The sequence below is a fragment of the Narcine bancroftii genome, chromosome 4 (assembly GCF_036971445.1).
Source record: "Narcine bancroftii isolate sNarBan1 chromosome 4, sNarBan1.hap1, whole genome shotgun sequence".
Lineage (NCBI taxonomy): Eukaryota > Metazoa > Chordata > Chondrichthyes > Torpediniformes > Narcinidae > Narcine > Narcine bancroftii.
The window spans coordinates 314,249,328-314,265,746 of NC_091472.1; the positions used below are offsets into that span (position 1 = coordinate 314,249,328).

The 16,419-nt window shown below is 46.9% G+C and overlaps 1 protein-coding gene across 1 annotated transcript in view; it reads right to left on the reverse strand.

Annotated features, from left to right (window-relative positions):
* Positions 1–16,419, reverse strand: part of dnpep (aspartyl aminopeptidase) — an 82,131-nt gene that overhangs the window by 26,330 nt on the left and 39,382 nt on the right. Inside the window, exons 6-12 of the mRNA XM_069935974.1 lie at positions 15,618–15,742; positions 13,970–14,054; positions 12,220–12,327; positions 9,455–9,532; positions 6,789–6,872; positions 3,223–3,383; positions 1,409–1,448 (exon numbers count right to left, since the gene is read on the reverse strand). Coding sequence (XP_069792075.1) covers positions 1,409–1,448; positions 3,223–3,383; positions 6,789–6,872; positions 9,455–9,532; positions 12,220–12,327; positions 13,970–14,054; positions 15,618–15,742 — 681 coding nt within the window. The remainder of the gene's footprint in view (positions 1–1,408; positions 1,449–3,222; positions 3,384–6,788; positions 6,873–9,454; positions 9,533–12,219; positions 12,328–13,969; positions 14,055–15,617; positions 15,743–16,419) is intronic.

Genomic DNA, 16,419 nt, shown 5'->3' on the forward strand with positions numbered 1-16,419 from the left:
GTTGAAGAAGGTGGGGGTTTTTGCAAGTGAGAGAGTCACAAGAGCAGTCTGAGTTAGTGAGAGAAAGAGAGAGAAGACAAGCTCAACAAGCTCTCTCAGCCAGTGTGGGTGACACTGAAAGAGACTGAACAGTCACGGCTGAAACAAGCCAGAAGCTGGTTGGAAACAGAAAGCTCCAGAGCAGTGGATGGCTGGGAGTGCTATCTGTCTGATGTTTCTCTTGGAATAAGTGGAACAGAAAGGAACTCTGTGCTAGCCTGAAAGAAAGAGGTTATCATCTGGAGAACCCTGATGGGCCAAGTTTCATCAGCGAGACATTGAAGTGACTAATGGTGGTACCTAAGTTGTGGAAATCTTGGAACAACAAATCTCTCTCTGCAAGAACCCTACAAGAACCTTCCTGAGCGGTAAACATTTACCTTTCGAGCACCAAAGCCTGGTGAACTTTATGCATGTTAAATTCTGTGCACAGTATAAGAATTGCCTGCAACCAGTGAACTTGGAAGAAGAACTGAGATTGAACTGTGAGCCAAAGAACTTTTCTTAAATTTACACACCCATCATACACGTGCGCTTAGAATTAGAAGGGGGTTAATTTGGGTTAGTTAAGTAAAGAGAGATAAGTTAAAGTTTGATTCTATTTTCATGTTTAAAGTTAATTAAAAACAACTTTTGTTTAAGTAACCATTTGTCGTGGTGAATTTCTATTTCTGCTGGGTTTTGGGGTCCTTTGGGCTCGTAATCCTTGCATATGTCCACGGCATTGTGACTGGTTGCATCACTGTCTGGTACAGAGGTGCCAATATACAGAACAGGAAAAGACTACAGAGTTGTGAACCCGACCAGCGCCATCACTGGTACCAGTCTTCACTCCATCGAGGACATCTGCAAGAGGCAGAGAATCAAGAAAGCAGCCTCTATCGTCAAGGACCCTCACCACCCAGGCCATCCCCTCTTATCACTGTAGGAAAGAGGTAGAGGAGCCCAATGGTACGAAAACTGCTTCTTCCTCTCTGCCATCAGATTTCTGAATGGACATTAATCCACAGACACTACTTCACTTTCTCTTTGCACCAATTGATTTAGTTTTTAAATGTGATTTATAACTTTAATATTTGCACCTGCAACACTGCTGAGAAACAACGAATTTCATGACATGTTCACGACAATAAATTCTGATTCTGAAATTGTTGGCTAGATCCACAAAGGGTGTGTTGGCAAAGATATTATTTTACACTTTGTGAACCAGCCTATTTAAATCAATGTGATCTAATCCAAGACTGAAGAGTGAAAAATAATTTTCATAAATTTGTTTAAAATAATCTCACACCCCTGCCCCTCCACGTTTTTATGGATTTGTGCACTTGCGAGGAAATCTCTGTGGAATTTATGATTCAGAAGGTCTCACCTTATGCAGAGCTGGCCTGTGATTCTCTTCATGCTTGTCTCTGGAAAGAATGAAAACCAAGTAAATTCCACTCTGTTTTGGCTCGTTTTTTTGTCTCAAATTCACATTCTTTGCTTTAAGTGTCATGGGAGAGGTATAGTACTAGCCTCCACACTCTGGGAAGGAATCAAATTCATCAGAGATGGTGGAGATGAGTCACCAGAAAATTTGCAAAGACACAAAGATTGGAGGTGTAGTGGACAGTGAGGAAGATTTCTCAAAGCTTGCAGGGGTGGGGGGTCTGGTCCATTTGGAAAATTAGGCTGTAAAATGGCAGATGGAATTTAATGTGGACAAATGTAAAGGTGTTGGGATGTTGGGAGGTCAACCAGGGTAGGGCTTGTATGGCAAATGGTCGGGAACTGCAGAGTGCGGCAGAACAGAGGGATTTGGGAATAGATACGTAATTCCTTGAAGGTGGCGTCGTCGTAAAGAAACCTTTTGACACATTACTTTGATAAATCAAATTTTTTCAGTACAGGAGTTGGGATATTATTATGGTGAAGTTGTACGAGACATTGGTGAGGCCAAATTTGGAGATTGTGCACAGTTTTGATCGCCTAATGACAGGAAATACATCACCGATACTGTGTAATAGTAGACCACGCCACCCTTTTTATGGCCCAAAAATCGGGTGTTTTAGTATGACCTATATAAAAGTTGCACCCCAATCTTGGCCCCAACCGCCCGCCCCTCCGAGCTCCCGATGCCCCGAAAGTGGAGTCTTGCCCCGGCCGTCTGCCCACCAGAGCTCCTGATGTTTCAGCCACTCACGTCTCCAGAATGGAGGACCATCGCCTTCCCAAGATCGTGTTATATGGCGAGCTCTCCACTGGCCACCGTGACAGAGGTGCACCAAAGAAAAGGTACAAGGACTGCCTAAAGAAATCTCTTGGTGCCTGCCACATTGACTACCGCCAGTGGGCTGATAACGCCTCAAACCGTGCATCTTGGCGCCTCACAGTTTGGCGGGCAGCAACCTCCTTTGAAGAAGACCGCAGAGCCCACCTCACTGACAAAAGGCAAAGGAGGAAAAACCCAACACCCAACCCCAACCAACCAATTTTCCCTTGCAACTGCTGCAATCGTGTCTGCCTGTCCCGCATCGGACTTGTCAGCCACAAACGAGCCTGCAGCTGACGTGGACTTTTTACCCCCTCCATAAATCTTCGTCCGCGAAGCCAAGCCAAAGAATATAAAAGTTGCACCCCAATCTTGGCCCCAACCGCCTGCCCCTCCGAGCTCCCGATGCCCCGAAAGTGGAGTCTTGCCCCGGCCGTCTGCCCACCAGAGCTCCTGATGTTTCAGCCACTCACCCACCGGATCTCCCCATGCCCTGTCAGTGGACATCGGCCCTGGTCACCTGCCCACCGGAGCTCCCAACGCCCTGACCATGGATTTACCACTTGGTCCCGGGCATCCAAGCTCCCGACGCCTTGAGTGACGCAGGTACTTACCGAGGTCAAAAGTAGTACCCGAGTAAGTCGGCTCCCCTCCTTTATTTGGCCCGAAAAAGTGGTTTAAAGAAAAAAAAAATTCGATGATTACACGAGTATATATGGTATTTATTTATTTATTCTCGTATATGTACTTCATCGTTTGCCTGCATATGTGTTATGTCTGTATGCGTGTTTGTAGTGTGTTCCACCCAGGACAGACCGCTGTTTCGTCAGGTTGTACTTGTACAATCAGATGATAATAAATGAACTTGAGATAACCTGGGCAGGAGTCACGTGCATTTTTGCACAGGAAGCACATAAAAGCAGAACACTTACGAGTAGTTGGGGTGCACAGCGTGAACCATGTCAGCGCTGATCATGAAGGACTTTGGAATAGCTTCCTCGTATGCAGTTCGGTTGTGTTCATTGCTGGACAGCCGGCGAAGGATTAACTCAGTGAAGGAGGAATCTGCGCCCTGGGCACTGCCACTCCCAACCTCGACACAGTGGGGGGGGAGAGAAGAGGATTAGATTTAAATTTAGACCTACAGCATGGTAACAGGTCACTCTAATTTACACCCAATTAACCGACACATTGCGAACGGTGGGAGGAAACTGGATCCCCCCCCACCCCAGCCAAAATCCTCGTAGACACGGGGAGAATGTACAAACTCCTGACAGACAGAGCGGGATTCAAACCCCAGGCCCGGTCGTTGGCGCTGTAAAGATGTGGCGCTCACCATGCCGCCACGGACTCCAGAGTCATCCAGGCACCTGAGACTTTCATTTAAATTAGTCTTGTAAAGCATCCAAAAACCTGACTAGTTATCCAATGGCATCAGAGCAGAACTTAAATTGAATTATTGTAACGTGCACCGAGACACAGTGCAGAATTTCATTCTGCGTGCTATCCAGGGGAATACAGTGTTAAGGAGAAAAAAGTTAAAACAGGCAAAAGTCTGTTAACAGCAGGAAACTGTTCTTGAATCTGGAGGTGTGAGCTTTGAAACTGATGCATTTCAGATTGTCAGAATAGGTACATGACATCACATGCAACCCTAAGATTCTTTTTTTCCTGCGACGAGGTAGTGCAAAAAAACTATACAATTTATACATGTAAACAAACAAAGAACTGTAAACAGATAACGAATGTAAACAAACTGACTGTGCAATACATAGAGAAAAAAAATAACATGCACAAGTGAGAGTCCTTAAATGAGTTCCTGATTGAGTTTGTCGTTGAGCAGTCTGATGGTGGAGGGGGAGCAGCTGTTCGTGAACCTGGTGGTGCGAGTTTTATGGCACTGACTGATACCTCTTTCCTGATGGCAGCAGCGAGAACAGAGCGTGTGCTGGGTGGCGTGGATCCTTGACGATTGCTGCTGCTCTCTGACAGCAGCGTTCCCTGTAGATGATCTCAATGGTGGGAAGGGTTTTGCCTGTAATGTCCTGGGCTGTGTCCACTGCCTTTTGCAGGGTTTTACGCTCAGGAGTATTGGTGACCCCAAACCAGACTGTGATGCAGCCGGTCACCACACTTTCCACCATATATCTGTAGAAATTTGCCAGGGTTTCTGGTATTATACCAAACCTCCGCAAACTCCTGAGGAAGTAGAGGCATTGATGGGCTTTCTTTGTGATACCATTGGTTGGGGAATTAAGGGATATGGGGAAAAGGCAGGTGGGTGGAGATGAACCGATCATCAGATCAGCCACAATCGCATTGAATGGCGGAGCAGGTTCGACGGGCCGGATGGCCGACTCCTGCTCCTATTTCTGATGCTCTTATGTAAAATTATGAGGAGCTTAGATAGGGAGGACAGTCAGCACATTTTTCTTGGAGTGACAATACCAGAGGACATCAGTGGAGGGAAGTTTAGGGGAGACATCAGACACAAGTTTATTTTTCTTTTTAGAGAGAGCGGTGGGTGTCTGGAATGCATTGCCTGGGGTGGCAGTAGAGGTTAGTACAAAATACTCAAAGACAGGCACATGGCGTAAGAAAAATACTTATTTTGTGAGGTATGGAAGGATTGGATTGTTGTGGAGTGGGTTCAACGTCGAGAACTGAAGGGCGAGTACTGTGCTGGGATGTTGGGCGGATGTGCGGTCAGTTGTAGAAAAGCCAGGTTGATTCTCTGCCTGGTATCTCTCCAGGAAACAATCAAACCACAAGATCCCATTTCAGACCTGTTTACTGTGTTATGCTGTGGGTTACATTCAAACAAGCCCAGGAACAAGGAACTAAGAAGCTTATTATTCTCAGGTGCCGCACTCTGGGGGCAAGGAACCGGAATGATCTTAACATTTTCCTTATCAAGTGGTTCAAAGTCTCAAAACATATCTGAACATAGAATGTGGAACAGCTGAAAATGAAATCTCTGGAGTAAATCACGAAAGTCTGCAGACGTCGTTATAGAAGTAAAAACGATGCTGGAGAAACTCAGGTCAAACTGCCTGCTTCATATGGCAAATATAATGTTATTCCTCTCTTCCCCAATCCCTCTGTCTCCTTTCATCCAGCTCTCCACCCCGTCCCTCTCCATTCACAGAGCCATTTGCCCTCCCCCCCCATTTGCTGGTGTGCCCTCCCTCCATTATCCACTTATTACCTCTTGCCTCTGCCCCTCTCCCCTCCCACCCCACCATTTTATTCAGGTGCCTGCCTACATTTTGATGAAAGGGCTCAAGCCCGAAACATTTCTTACGCACCTTTATCTTTGCTACATAACGGACGCTGTTTGACCTGCTGAGTTTCTCCAGCGTTGTGTTTTTACTTCAATTCATTCTCTACTGCTTGCATGTGATCCATATGCCTCTATTCCCTGCATATTTACGTGTCCCTCTAGAAGTCTCATAAGACACCAATGCACTAAAACCTCCATGCACTTTCATCTTGGGGGGAAAAAAAGGGTTCCAACTCAAAATGTTCTCTCCATGGATGCTGCCTGGCCGTTCAGCTTCTCCACAGGAATCTCTATCAAATTTCTGTCTTCAAGAGTGAACCATCTAACCAGCTCAGGTTATCCTTCCAACATTAACTCAGTATTGCTCTCTCCAGAGACGACAGGTCCTTTCCAGCATTCTCTGTTTGGTTTCAGCGCAGTTCAAGAGCTTCCACACTGTTACAGCACACAAAAGGGCTGGAGAAACTCAGTGGTCACATGGCATCCACAGGAAGTGGAGGCCTGCGCCCCTCGTCAAGGTATGAGCAAAAAGCAGGCAGGTGCCTGAAATAAAAAGGTGGGGGGGGGGGTAGGAAGAGTGCAGGCTAACAGGGAAGAGGTCATAGATGGATACAGGTGGGAGACTAAACAATTTCAATTTAGACATACAACATGGTAACAGGCCCTTCAATTAACCGACAATCCCCGTACAATTTTGAAAGGGTGGGAGGAAACCGAGCACCCAGGGGAACCCTCACAGGCACAAGGAGAACGGACAAACTCCTTACTGGAAAAGAGAAAACAGTTGAGAAGTGATGGGAGGGAAAGCAATCCGGGGTGGGAAACTGGAAGAAGGGAGACAGAAGGATAGGACCCTATACTTCCTACTTGCTGTGTGAACTGCTGAGTTTCCCCAGCATGTTTGTGACCTGCACCCGACCCCAGACATTCTTAACACATCTTCTTCTTTTTCTCTTGAGCTGTCCGCATTCATCCATTCACCAGTCAGCTCCGTCACCACCGAGATCAGCTGAGTATCTCGGGCTGCACTCTGATCAAGTATTCTCTCTGTTCCATTCACCCTTTCTCACTTTCTCCAACTTAGAACTCCCTTTCCCAGTCTTCTTTCCTTGTGGCAGCAGCCTGCACTCTCTCGTTGCAGGTTCTCATAGATTTCCCACTGATCTGACGGTGGTCTCATCCAGCTGAAAACATCCTCTTTATGTCTTTCCTTACCTCTTCATTATCAAACAGTGTAATCATTCGGATATTGGTGTCTTCCACCAGTGTCCCATTATCCTTAGATGATTCTATCAGGCTCTGTGGAGAAAAACAGAATGGATTTTGATTGTGGAATATTGTGCACAGCCCTGGGTTCCCATTCATAGCAAGGATGTTGTTGGGCTGGAAAGGGTGTGGAACAGATTCATGAGGATGTTACCATGACTGGAGGGTTTGAGTGAAACAGGAGAGTCTGCAGATGTTGTGATTGCAGTTAAAATGCTGTGATTGCAGTTAAAACACACAGAAATGCTGGAGGATCTCAGCAAGTCTCACAGCATTCATACCAGGTAAAGATACGGTATATAACAATTTACAGCACGGAAACAGGCCATTAGGTCCTCCTAGTCCGCACCGAACCAAACACCCTTCTCTAGTCCCACCTCCCTGCACAATGCCCATAACCCTCCATCTTCTTCTCATCCTGGTACCAATGTTTTGGACCTGAGCAAAGGTATAAGCAAAGAACAGGAAGATGTCGGAATAAAGATTGAAGACTGGCAGGGGGAAGGAGTTCAGATCAATAAAAGGTGGTAATTGGATATAAGAGGAAAGGTGAGAATTGACTGGCTCTGAGAAAGGAGATGGAGGGAAAAAGGGAGGGAGAGAGCTGGGGGAAAGAAGGGAGGGGTTTAATGGAAACTGGAGGTCGATGTTAATGCCATCTGGTTTGCGGGTGGTCTCAGAGTGGCAGTTCATGAGACTGTGGACAGACATGCCAGCAAGGGAATTGGATGGGGAAATGAAATGGGTGGCCACTGGGAGAACTACGCTATTGCAGCAGATCGAGCTGAGATGCTCAAAGAAGTGAACTCCCAGTTTGCGTCCAGTCTCTCCAATGTAGAGACCACAACAGAAACACCAGACGACCCCTGCAGATTCATGTGTGAAACGTTGCTTCACTTGGAAGAACTATTTGGGGCCGAATGGGAGCGAGGGAGGACGTGTTGATGTAAGTGGAGCATCCCTTACAGTCCCAGGGGTAGGTGCCGAGGAGACAGGCTGAGTTCCTCCAGTATCTGTGTGATTGAACTGGGAGTGTTTGAGCAACAAGAAGCTGGGACTTTTTATTTCCCTTAAGCAGGGGAGGTCTTACAGAAGTTTGCACAACAGTTCAGCCTCACTGTCCCAGTAATCCAGATTCAGTTCTGACCTTACATGCAGTTTGGATGCAGTCGGAACATACTCCATCACATTTAAAAAATTTAGTCAAACAGCACGATAACAGGCCCTTTCAGTCCACAAGCCCGTGCCACCCAATTACACCCACAATCCTGGTAAATTTTTTTGAAGGGTGGGAGGAAGCCTTCAGGGAAAACTCATGTAGACACAGAGAGAATATATAAGCTTTACAGATAGCACAAGATTAGAACCCCAGTCCAAATCCCTGGCGCTGTAACAGCGCTATGCCAACCTTGACTGAGTGGGTTTCTGCAGAGTGCTCCGCTTTCCGACTGCATTTAACCGATACTATAAACGATTCCTCAGTGCAGGTAACTTAATGATCATGTGAAAAGGAACAAGCGGGACCACACAGAAACGACTGAAGCAGCAGCAGACACAAAATATTGGCCATCCCTTTGCACCCAGTGACTGTGTCCAACCCAGATTTCCTCCAGCAGTTTGTTTTTGGCTCCAGATTCGAGCTCCAGCAGAATTGCATCTCCCACCTTGCTCTTCAATGCACAAAAGTGCTGGAGAAACTCAGCAAGTAATGCAGCTCTCTCGTTGCAGGTTCATAGATTTTCTTTACAAAGACACATAACTGACATTTCAGGCATGAGGCCTTCGTTAAGGTATGGAGCAAAAGGCAGGCAGGTGGGGAAGGAACTCAGGCAAGAGGACACAGGTAGCTATGGGTGGGAAGGCAGAAGAGAGGTGATAGGGGAGGGGATGGGTCTCTGAGAGGAGAGGGAAGGGGGTGGGGAGCTGGAAGAGATTGGGATACTACTTTACATTTTTTAAAATTTAGACATACAGCAAGGCAACAGGCCCTTTTGGCCCACAAGACCATGCTGTCCAATTACCCTACAGCCCCCATATGTTTTGAATGGTGGAGGAAAATGGTGCCCCCAGAGAAACCTACACAGACACAGGGAGAAGGCACAAACTCTTTACAGACAGCGCAGGATTCAAATGCTGGTCCCGATCGCTGGCGCTGTGAAGGCATGGTGCTAACCGCTACACTAACTGTTCCGCCCAAGAGAGACTCGGTGGAGGGACCTAACGAAAACCAGAGAAATCAAAGTTAATGTCATCTGGTTGGAGAGTGCCTGGACTGAATATTAAGTGTTTCTTCTCTAATTTGAGGGTGGCCTTGGTTTGGCAGCGCACGAGGCCATGGGCCGACAGGTCACCACAGGAGTGGGACACGGAACTGAAACGGGTGGCCATTGGGATGTCCCTGCTATTGCAGCAGGCAGAGCTGAGGTGCCCAACGAAACGTCCAGTCTCTCCGATGTAGAGGAGGCCACAACGGGAGCACAGGATACAGGAGGATGACCCTGATGAGTTTCTCCAACACTTTTGTGCATCAAACTACAAGGACAGCGTCTGCAGACTTCCTCGTCGAATCAAAACCTGCTCTGTCAGCTAGTGAATCCCACCTTTCCCTTTGTTACCTGAAGAGCACAGTAGCTGCTGTGGAGGTTGTCCAAACGCGGTGAAAATATAAATTCCTCAAAAGCACCACCCACAGCCTGCAAAAAAAAACCACAATCTTATAAAACAGCATCACTCAAACTGTCTGCAAGCCCTTCACACGCAAAGCACCTGCCTCCACGTCTCTCGCACAATGCACTGCTGTAGTTCAGGAAGGAGGTCTCTGGGTCACTTTTTCAGACAATGAGGGATGGGCAATAAATGCTGGCCTTGCCACTAATGCCCTGACGAATCGAACAGGGGTCTGCGCGGCGGCGGGAGGCGAATCCACGGACACTCGGTGACTCTGAAGGGACTCCCTTTTGTTTCTCTTTCCTCTTATTTTATGAGGTGCTGGGCAACACTGATGATAACTCTGTCTGTCTTATGGCAGCTATTTTTGTGTAATATTACTTGTCCTGTACTATTATGACAATGAAAGAACCTTGAATCTTGAGAAATGTCTGTACTTGGCCTCATCCATTGTCAGGATGAGGCCAAACGCAAGCTTGAGAACAACGCATCATATTTTTCCCAGACAGCCTCAAACCCAATGGTGTGAACATTGATTTCTCCAGTTTAGGTAAACCACCAGAGCCTGGTTCCACTGTTTCCACCTCCTCTGTACCTCCTCCTGTTCTTACTTTTATAGTAAAGGCAGTAAAGCACAGGAAATGGCCCATCAGCCCCCATGCCTGTGCTGATATGATGTCCAAATCAAACTAAACTCTGCTGCTTGCAACTGATAGATATCCCTCCATCACGTCACCATCCAAATACTCCTCTTGTATCTGCTTCCACCACTACTCCTGGCACCCTGTTCCAAGAACCAACCACTCTCCTTTCTTTCTAACTTCCACCCCCTCTCCCTCTCATTACCTCTTAGCCCCTCAATATAAGTTGCCTATCTTCCCACTTGCATCTTGATGAAGGGTCCCAAACCATAAACCATCAGGATGCTGCCTGATCTGTTGAGTCTCTGGATTGGAGTCTCCCTCTTACCCCTCCCCCCCCACCACCATTCTCGTGACCTATCAAGAACATTATCTGAAGAGGGAGCTCAAAATCATTGAGGACCCCTTCCACCCTGCACGCAGCATCTTTCAGCTGCCTCCGTCAGGAAAAAATGCAGGAGGATGAGAGCCAGCGCCACCAGGCTGAGGAACAGCTTCTTCCCAGTGAGAACGCTGGACGACCAAAGGAACTGCTCCCACTAACCATCCAAGACTCTCATGTTCATGAAAAAACATTTATTTATTTATTTGCAGAGATGAAATACTTGTCCTGCATATGTATTGTCCTGTGTGTGTATTAAAGCTTGGTTGTGTGACTGCGCATTTTGCATTGAGGACCAAAGAACGCAGTTTCGTCGGGTTGTACTTGAACAATCAGATGATAATGAAAAAGCTCGACTTGAGTTCCTCCGGTGGTTCATTGTTTGCTGTTGAGTGTTTAACTTTGATGTTCTCAAGAAGTGAGAATTTAGGCAGAGATCTCGGGAGGCTAAGTTTAGGAACCAGAGTACAAATTTGAAGATGGAGATCTTTGCAGTAAATGAAGCAAGCAGAACTGTGTAGCTTGCAGCTCGCGGGCCGATGGGTGAGGGATTCTGGCTACGAGTTAGAACAGGAACCCCAGAACACTGGGGAGGAGCAAACTTCCTCCCTGCTGTCAAGGGCTGCAGCCCTCAGAGGAAGGAAATGAAACTGAGGCTTTATTTCTCATGATGCCAATTCTCCCGAGGCATGGTCTCATAATCAGGGAAATTATCCCCGTCTTGCCAATATCTGGTCATTATCACATTGCTGTTAATGGGAGCAAACTGCTCTCCATCGCCTGAACTGTGTTACCTGTTACTTCCTCCACTCACCTTAAGCAAATGCCCTCAGCTATTGTCCCGGAAAAACCCCCTCATCATGTTATATACCTCTAAGTCACCTCCCATCCTTTGACTTTCCAAGAGAAAAGCAACTTTGCTTCCTAAGACGTTCCCTAATCCAGTCAACGTCCTGGTAAGTTTCCTCTGCACCCTAAAGCATCTACATTTCACTGCCTGTAGTGGTCTGAAACATCGGGAAATCATGAGCTTTGGCAGACCAGTAGAAGGAGCCTAATTAGCTGTATTTAATTAAGGTCAAGGTTCCCTTTATTGTTACATAACAATACAGTAAAGCCCCCCTAGTATCCGGCATCTAAGGGAATGGCAGATGCCGGATAAGTGAAAATTCCGGTTGCTTGAGATTGTTGCTTGGATTGGAGAATGAATGGCGAAGCACGCCAATTTTAAACCATTTTTTTTTACCTTTTTTTTGCTGGTTGCTCGAATTCCAGATAAGAGGGGTTTTATGGTACGTTAAAATGTAATATACATGAAATACTTCCATTTTTGCCTGCCATAAGGCAGAGAGTTTCCATGCGCATTGCCTGGCACCGCCAACAATAAGAGAAAGAGAATTAGAAGTCCCTGAAGGCATGGATGGATAGATTTTTGAAGAATAGGGGAAATTAAGGGAGAGTAAATAGAATAGAGTCCAGGGCCAGATCCGCCACCTTGTTGAATGGCGGAGCAGGCTCGACGAGCCAGATGGCCAACTCCTGCTCCTTGAGTCCCCATGTGCTTTTCCCCAATTTGATTTTGTGGCTGGGTTCCGTCTCTCTCTGAAGAGCGACCAACCTGGCTGAGGCATCCCACCCAGTCATTCCGTAGCTCCCAATGGTCAGCCACCGGCCAGACAGAGGGACTCACCGCGGGCTGCACGTCGGCCAGGCACAGCTCAAAGTCGATGACGTTTTCAATGCTCACTCCCAGCTCCATGCAGATCAGGTTAATCAGAGCTATGTGGTGCTTCTCGTGCTGCAGGCAGAAGCATATTGCAAGAACTCAGTAAGAACATGGGTGCAGTAAATAGGCAGCTAGTTGACAGTTCAACGATTCTTCAATAAAGCAGAAACCCAATTATCTGGCACCTACAGGGATCGCGGATCCCATGTATGTGAATTTTCCAGTTGACTGCGACACACTCTTACAATACCTAACTAATACACCTGCATTAAGACTCCACCGTTTAAAAGACACAAGACAGTGCAAAATGTAATTTGAAAAAAAAATCAGTATTGTAGTACTGTATTTAATTATGTAAAAGTTCCCTTTAATCAAGTAATTCCCGCAACTTAAATTATAAATTTTAACCCTGGTCACTGGTGCTGTAACAGCGTGGCGCTGGCTGCTATGCTAACCATGCCACCTTCCATATTAGCCCCCCAAGTTTACAGATAAAGCCTCACTAACATCCCTAACGCGAATAAAGATTCGGAGACATTTTGGGAGAGTTGCCCCACCGTCGAGTGCCATTGGCCGGCTCTTCATCATGGGAGCCGCCGCTTTATTCAAACACAACTTTATTGAAACTTAATCCAAACAGTTGCTGTGGGCGGGGCACCACTGGGGGCGCTCCGCAGGCTGAACGTTTGCTCCCATTGTCACCAAGGAGTTGCATGAAGCTTCGGAGAACATTCACATTTACAATTTTAAACCTTTACTCAAAATTTTATTTATGTTCATTTAATTCCGATCTATATATTTATTTATTTCCTCCCCACCCGGGGGGAGGTGTGGGGGGGATGGGTTTGGCTAGTTGTTTGAATTTCCGGTTGAATGAATTCCGGATAATGGGGATTCCATAAAATTTAAAAACAACCAACACTGGTCACGTACTTTTTCAGTAATCCTACCTTAATTTATTTCCCAACATTGCCATCAATTCCGTACCCACCTGCCCCCTCCCCCCCTCCAGATTCTTCCATTCAGAAGATCTACCGGGACCAATGCCTGAAGAGGGCGCACAAAATCAGTGAACCGGTGAGGACTCGAAAGGCCAACATGGCTTGTTTCCACTCCGTAGATGGTTATATGGTTATAAATGAAGGCCTTCAGCATATTGGGATTGTTAAATGCAAACAAAAAAATAAGGAAAAAGAGCAGGAATCAGCCATCTGGGCCACCATTCAAATTTAAACTTTATATTTTGACATACAGCACGGTAACAGCCCCTTCCGGCCCACATGCCCATACCGCCCAATTACACACAATTGACCTTCAACGTTTTGAAGGGTGGGAGGAAACCCACGCAGACACGGGGAGAATGTACAAACTGCTTACGGACACCGCCAGATTCGAACCCCAATTGCTGTTGATGTAACAGTGTTGTGTTAACCGTTATACTAACCGTGCCCACCCAACTAAGATCACGGCTGATCTGGCTATGGACTTAGCTCCACTTACCCGCCTGTTCCCCGTAACCTTCAACTCCTGAACACCAGCTTCTGATAGTTCAGTGAACAGAAATGAAATCTCCCCACTGGCCGCAGGATTGAACTCATACAAGTTCTGCATTACAAGCCCATTATCAGGATTCTCTCTCTGTTACCATGCCCCCACCCCCAGGTTTGCAAAGGATGAATTGATCATTGAAATTAATTCTGGCAGGTTTCTTTACCATCTGGGTGGCTTCGCAGGCATTCCCAGTAGGTAACATTCCTATTTTCAGTTGTTCCTGTACAGCTGTAGCTATGATCGGAACCCTTGAATGAAAGACAAAGTTAGTGCTCAGTACAGCCAGCCAGATTGCAAAGGGATCTTAGGTGCTGCAACACAGGAAGCCATTCATAAAACACGAAAGTCTGCAGACAATGTGGTTGAAGTAAAAACACGACGCTGGAAAAACTCAGCTGGGCCAACAGTGTCCTTTACATAGCAAAGATAAAGATACGGAACCAACATTTCGGGCTTGAGTCCAATGTTGGACCAACTGAGTTTCTCCAGCATTGTGTTTTTACAGGAAGCCATTCGATGGCTTTTATCTCTCTGGGCACTCTCCAACCAGACAGTATTTATATCAACTTATATCCCCCAAGTCTACCTCTTACTCTATCCCTCTGTCTCCTTTCCTCTCACTCCCCAACTCCCTCCCTCCCCTCTCCATTCAGAGAGTGGCCCTTCTCAGCTTCTATCCTTCCATCTGCACCACATATGACCTCTTCGCCTCTCCTCCTCTCCCTGCCCCTCCCCACAGCTTTTGTTCAGGCACCAGCCTGATTTTGCTTCTGCCTGACGAAGGCCCTGAAAATTTGATGACCCTTTATGCATTGTGACCTGCTGAGTTTCCTCAGCACTGTCCTGTATTGCACTCGACCCCGGCATCCGCAGACTTTCTTGTTTAAGACCATTCAGCCCATTCCATCTCTCTACAATCCCAATCCCCTCCTTCCCTGCAAATTATTCCCTTTCCCAAATGCAATTCAACCACCGATTCCTTTTTCTCCAAGGTTAACTTGTAGGTTGAGATGGAGGAAAAGAAGGAACATGTGATGTCTGCGTTCATTTCAAGGGGAATAGAATATAAGAGCAGGGATGTGATGTTGAGGCTTTTATAAGGCACTGATGAGAATTGTGAGCAGTTTTGGGTTCCTCATTTAAGAAAGGATATGCCGACGTTGGAGAGGGTTCAAGATGATTCAGAAGGTTGATTCCGGGAATTAAAGGGTTATCATATGACAGCTCTTGCCCTGTATTTGTTGGAATTTTGGAGAATGGGGGGGGGGGTCTCATCGAAATATTTTGAATGTTGAAAGGCGTGGACTGAGTAGATGTAGAAAGGTTCTTTCCCATGGTAGGGGAGTCTAGAACAAGAGAGCATAACTTCAGGATTGAAGGGTGTCCGCTTAGAACAGAGACACGGAGGAATTTCTTCCGCCAGAGGGTGGTGAATGTTTGAAATTTGTTGCCACAGGTGGTTGTGGAGGCCGGGTCATTGGGTGTATTTAAGGCAGAGATTAGCCAGGGCTTCAAAGGTAATGAGGGTGGGGGGGGGGGGGGTGGTGAGAAAGGTCAGGCAGTGGTGCTGCTTGGAAAAATGAATCAGGGCAGAGCAGACTTGATGGGATGAACTGACTTTTTCCTGATTCCTTATGGTCTCCTTCTAATCCCGAGAACACACCACTACCAATCCAGCACTCTCTCAGTACTACGATGAAGCAACAGACCCGGCTCAAGTCTCCAGCATGAGACTTGAACCCCCAGACAGCAGAGCTAAGAGGAAAGAGAGTGACGGTGCAGTGCGAGGGCTTTCCGCTGCACGTGCATACAGCTGAGTTTCCTTGTTGGGTCCAAAGCTGTTGTTTACGTCTCTCTGCAGGTGGATGGCCAGGTGGGGAATGCGAAGGATGGGGCGACCAATGTGGACCAGGCGGTGCTCCAAGCGGTGTTCCACCTGCAAACACAAGAGAAGCGCAGGAAACGATAAACATTGTGCAAGATAACAAGCACCAGGAGGCAGTGGAAGAGCAGAGGAGGCAGAGGGGTGAGCTTAGAATGAAATTATGAGGCGTTCTGATAAAATGAATGTTCACAGACTGTTTCCCAGGGGAGACAATTTTGGAATTTGAGTTCGGGAACTGAGTGCGGAGAGATTGAAGAGGAACACGAGAAGCAACTCAGTTGAAGTACTGTGGTGAGGCCTCGCTTGGAGTTCGGGGTATAGTTTTTAGCACCTTATTTAAGACAGGATTTGCTGGCATTGGAGAGAGGGTTCAGAGAAGAGTCACCAGAATAATTCCAGGAATGAAGGGTTCAGTTTGTCAGCTCTTGAACTGCACTCCTTGGAGTTCAGAAAAACGAGTGGGAACCTCATAGAAGCAATTCAAATGCTGAAAGGCCCGGTGTGAGTAGATGTGCCAAAGTTGTCTACCATGCTAGGGAGTCGAGGACAAGAGGGCACAACTTCAGGAATGAAAGGCGCCCATTTAAAGCAGAGATATGGAGGAACTTCTTTAGTCAGGGGGCGGGCAACCTCTGGAATTGGCTGCCATGAGTGGCTGTGGAGGCCAGGTCGTTGGGTGCATTTAAGGCAGAGATTGATAGGGATCTGAATCTGGGTTATGGGGAGAG